This window comes from Limulus polyphemus, unplaced genomic scaffold (assembly GCF_000517525.1).
Source record: "Limulus polyphemus unplaced genomic scaffold, Limulus_polyphemus-2.1.2 Scaffold6592, whole genome shotgun sequence".
NCBI lineage: Eukaryota > Metazoa > Arthropoda > Merostomata > Xiphosura > Limulidae > Limulus > Limulus polyphemus.
This window is the reverse complement of record NW_013672202.1, coordinates 12,973-17,983: the sequence shown is the minus strand read 5'-3', so window position 1 is coordinate 17,983 and position 5,011 is coordinate 12,973. Positions and strand designations below refer to the sequence as shown.

Genomic DNA, 5,011 nt, shown 5'->3' with positions numbered 1-5,011 from the left:
ACCAAATCATCAAGGTCACCTTGTGTGAAAAGTTTTGGTTCCCCAGACGTTTCAGGTTGAAAACAATAGGGATTATCATAATTTTTTTTGACATATAAAACTATATCAAGAGTCTCCGATGGAGTAGGTACAGATACATCAGGTCCATGAGCAACAGGTCTTATAGCAGATTGAAGGTTCGGATAAGAAACTTCCTTTTTATTTCGAGTGTTGTAACCTTGCACGTTACATGAGCAAAAATATCAGTCATCTCCGTGGTTTCTAGGCTCACGCCAGACTATTGGAATTCCAAAAAGCAAAGTAGTTTTTTTTTTGTTTTTTTTTACCTTTAGGAGGTTGTCTCAACTGTTCGACACAAACGGTGCAAACTCTGTGCGGAGCGCATAATTTGACTTGGTCTCAAGTTTGTTTTCAAAATACGTGTAATACGCTTTTTTGGCGAATTCTGTAATGAAAAGAAAAAATAATGTCAAAGTGCACGCACAAACAAATACTATCTAGAAATGACATGTCATGCGGTCTGTTAACCGTTTATATACTAGCGGTGTGTTTCTCGTGGGTTCTAGAACAATCGATAAGACTCTCACGTCGCGATTAGTCTAGAGAAATCTATAGCATAACAAAATGTGGGCCGATTTCAAAGAAAATGATTCACTTATGTAAATGTACATATGACGTTTTGTGAAAAATCTGTACGTGATGGAGAAAAATGGATATCATTTTCGGATTCAGAGTACATGAATTACTGTAGAACTTGTAAAAATTTCAAGTTAATAAAACCATCGCAGGCCTGTGTAATTATTGGAAAAGCATTTCCTATAAACATTTTAGTGAAATATGTATATTCTTTTAATATATATATATAACAAAATACAAACATAAAATCCATCAGACACCAGGGTCAAAGGTCACTACGGGTGGGGCATTTATTATTGTAAAACTACTAGTAGCTCCAACTTCTCGAATTCAAACTATGTATCAATCATGTAACAGACTATGAAATGGTTAAACAAATCAACCAAAACCTGTTTCAGGAGGATGTTCATGGGGTCAGTGTACATTGAACAAAGCACGTACTTAACTAGCGACAATTTTCTTTCCTGGCGTGTTGTTTTACATAGAAATATATTCAATATGATTACCGGTTTTGCGAACTTTAGATTGAACTTACATTATGATAAATGTAAATATAAGTATTTTTACTATTTACATATTTTACAGTAAAAATATAAAGGTCACTAGTACAAGTAGCATGTTTTCATAATCAACATAATTTTAACTGGAATATCGGATCTGATAGCAATGTGTCGCACAAGGGACAATTTAGTTGAAAACACCAATATTAACGCCCCCAAGTGGCTCAGCGGTAAGTCTGTAGACTTACGATCCTGAAAATCGGGTTTCAATACCCGTGGTGGACAGCGCATCAATAGCCCATAGTGTAGCTTCGCGCTTAACAAGAACCAAACAAAACAAAAACTAATAACACAATATATAAATATAGTAATCACTATCAATGGTATTACGTAAGGTAATATAGACTGTAGCTGAAAACCCTTGATTTGTGAAACTTGGAGGGCTGTTTTAAATCATGTAATGGGTATTAAGAACACGTATAACGAGACTGTTATTCAGTGTAGAGCCAATGGACAAAGCATTTCGAAAAAGGGAGCTTTCAGTGTTCTGTATGGACAAGTAGAATTTGCAGAGCAGAACGTCTAAAGCAACAATGACATCATCCCACCACAACCAATCTTGAACAACCACAAAGTAACGGCTGTAGTTACGAAAGAGAATCTTCAGACCGAAAACGCCACTGCGATGTAACTGGGCTTACGTTTTGGTACTGTTAACACGATGATAAACAGAAGTTAACAAAACTTCACAAACGACTATGAAAAAAATGATAAAAGAAGAACCCGGAATCACAACAATTCTATCTGACAATATTACTCTCAAGGACCCGACGTGTGCCTTCGCTTAAACGTGAAAAATGAGTGATAGCAAAAATATATAGAATATAAATTTCAAAAAATCTCAATTATATTAGTTTCAAATTAAACAATAACAAATGCAATCCGCTAAATACATGTTACAACTCTAATGACACTTATATGTAGCTGCATCATAAAAAAATACACAACATATTTTTGAATAGTGATATTTGTACAAGAGGATTCACTGGATACTTATATTTGTACAAGAGGATTCACTGGATACTTATATTTGTACAAGAGGATTCACTGGATACTGATATTTGTACAAGAGGATTCACTGGATAGTGATGTTTGTACAAGAGGATTCACTGGATAGTGATATTTGTACAAGAGGATTCACTGGATAGTGATATTTGTACAAGAGGATTCACTGGATACCGAGATTTGTACAAGAGGATTCACTGGATACTGATATTTGTATAAGAGGATTCACTGTAAAGTGAGATTTGTACAAGATGGCTCACTGGATAGTAGATTTGTACAAGATGGCTCACTGGATAGTAGATTTGTACACGAGGATTCATTGGGTACTGATATTTGTACAAGAGGATCCACTGGATACTGATATTTGTATAAGAGGATTCACTGTATAGTGAGATTTGTACAAGATGGCTCACTGGATAGTAGATTTGTACAAGAGGATTCACTGGGTACTGAGACTTATGGCTACAGCTATCTGTCAAGACTTTATGAGAGAATGAATACAATCAGATCAGTGATAACAATAAAACCTTTTCATATACATATATTACTTCTAACTAACAGAACATGCTGGTAAGAACAGTTAAAGTACAGATAACAATACTTCTAGTTAACAGAACATGCTGGTAAGAACAGTTAAGGTACAGATAACAACACTTCTAGTTAACAGAACATGCTGGTAGCAACTGTTCTTCTAATCAACAGAACCTACCGGTGAGGGACAGGGGGAAGTGGAGGCACTGCTGAGCGACTTTTCGTTCTCATCAGGAAGATCAACAGAGCTCATTCTTACAGTTTTAGCGGTAAGAAGTTGACGTCGACTTTGTACTGGACTCTGTGGAGCTGCATTTGGGGTTGAAGAAAGAAAGGGTTAGTTGAGAAAAATACATTTGAATGTTTACTGAACATAAATCGTTGTCTCAAACACTATAGGATCTTGTTCAAAATATGAGGGGTTTAAATGAGGGAGAAGAAAGATTGTCTAACAAAACATTTATTCAGCATTATGTAGGATATGACAAGTAGTTAAAACTCACTTTTTAAAAACAACAAAATGCTTTGAAAGAATCTAATGCAAGGATATCTTTAATACCCGAGTATTGTGTGTTGAGTTTCAAATCTGGAAATGTGAAACACAAAATATCTATAATATATGTTTTTTGTCGTTCTTCTACAAAGAGAGATATGACGTGTGCCAAGAAATCCTCAAATTGAGGATGAAAGGAACGTGCAATAGGTATTAGGGCATTAAGGAAAGTGGTAAGATTTCGAGCAAGTTATATTTATTAGGATAGATATGTTTTAGAAACAAGAGAGCAAAAAGGAAAATAAAACATCGTGCAGTTAAACGATAAAAGAAACAACAACAACAAAAAACGCATAAACACATGAAGGAACAAAGTAGAGGGCTAGAATGACATTTGATACTGAGGACGAGAGTGAAGCATAGCGCAGTCTCTGAAGGTTCCGGCGTCACAAGCAAGACGCCCAAGTTTCAGGATGAGAAAAATCTGGAAGAATATAACGTAGAGGTTTGATTAGTCACAAGAAAATCTCAATAGAAGTAATAAACAGATTCTGTAAAGTTTCAAAATAGAACAGAGTGTACACAGATGTTCTATCCTCTCGAAAGTAGGAAACAGAAGGTTTCATACAATCCAGAGTTAGTGTCTACACAATTAACAATTAGTGTCTCTACACGATGTCTCCACAATCAACAATAAGTGTCTTTACACGTTGTCTCCACACAGCCAACAATTATTATCTGTACACGTTGTTTTCACACAGCCAACAATTAGTATCTGTATACGTTGTCCTCACACAGTCAACAATTAGAGTCTGTACACGTTGTCTATACACAGCCAACAATTAGTGGCTGTACTTGTCTCCTCACAGACAACAATTAGTGTCTGTACATGTCTCCTCACAGTTAACAATTAGTGTCCGTACACGATGCTCCTTATAATCAATAATTGGTGTCTGTACACGTTGTCTCCACATAGTCAACAATTAGTGTCTGTAAACGTTGCTCCTCACAATCAATAATTGACATCAGTACACGTTGTCTCCAAGCGTTCAACAATTAGCGTCCATACATGTTGTCTCCACACAGCCAAAAAAAGTGTCTGCACACGTTGTGTCCTCACAATCATTAATCGGTGTCTGTACACATTGCCTATAAACAGTCAATAAATATTGTCTGTACACATTTCCTAACACATTCAACAATTAGTGTCTGTCAACGTTGTCTCCACACATTGAATAATTAGTGTCTGTACACGTTGTATCCTGAGGATGACGTTTTAACGTCGAAACATGTAGAGTCGTCAACGTTTTGAAGGCCATAGATAGGCCTAAATAAAATGTTTTTAATTGTGTACCAGTTTAACGTTGAATATTATTTATGATTTCAACTTTATACACAAGTGCCAAAATACTATAATTAGTCAACAATTTGTACACATGTTCTCCTCACAGTTAATAGTTGGTGTATGTACACGTTGTCTTTTTATAATCAATAACTGGTGTCTGAACATTTTTCTCCACAAAGTCAATACATAGTGACTGGATCTGTTTCACATTCTGTTGGAATGGAAGTAATGATTCTAGAATAAAGTATAAAACGTGCTTCATATTTTGTTGGATTGAAAGTTATGAAACTAGAGTAAAGTAGAAAACGTACTTAACATTTTGTTACAGAGGAAGTAACGAAACTAGAGTAAAGTAGAAAACGTACTTAACATTTTGTTAGAGAGGAAGTAACGAAACTAGAATAAAGTAGAAAACGTGCTTCATATTTTGTTAGAGAGGAA

General features: G+C 35.4%; 1 protein-coding gene across 1 annotated transcript in view; it reads right to left on the bottom strand.

Moving 5' to 3' along the window:
* Positions 1–5,011, bottom strand: part of LOC106473882 — a gene marked incomplete at its 5' end in the record, with an annotated part of 19,990 nt that overhangs the window by 4,975 nt on the left and 10,004 nt on the right. The window contains one exon of the mRNA XM_022402281.1: positions 2,911–3,041. Coding sequence (XP_022257989.1) covers positions 2,911–3,041 — 131 coding nt within the window. The remainder of the gene's footprint in view (positions 1–2,910; positions 3,042–5,011) is intronic.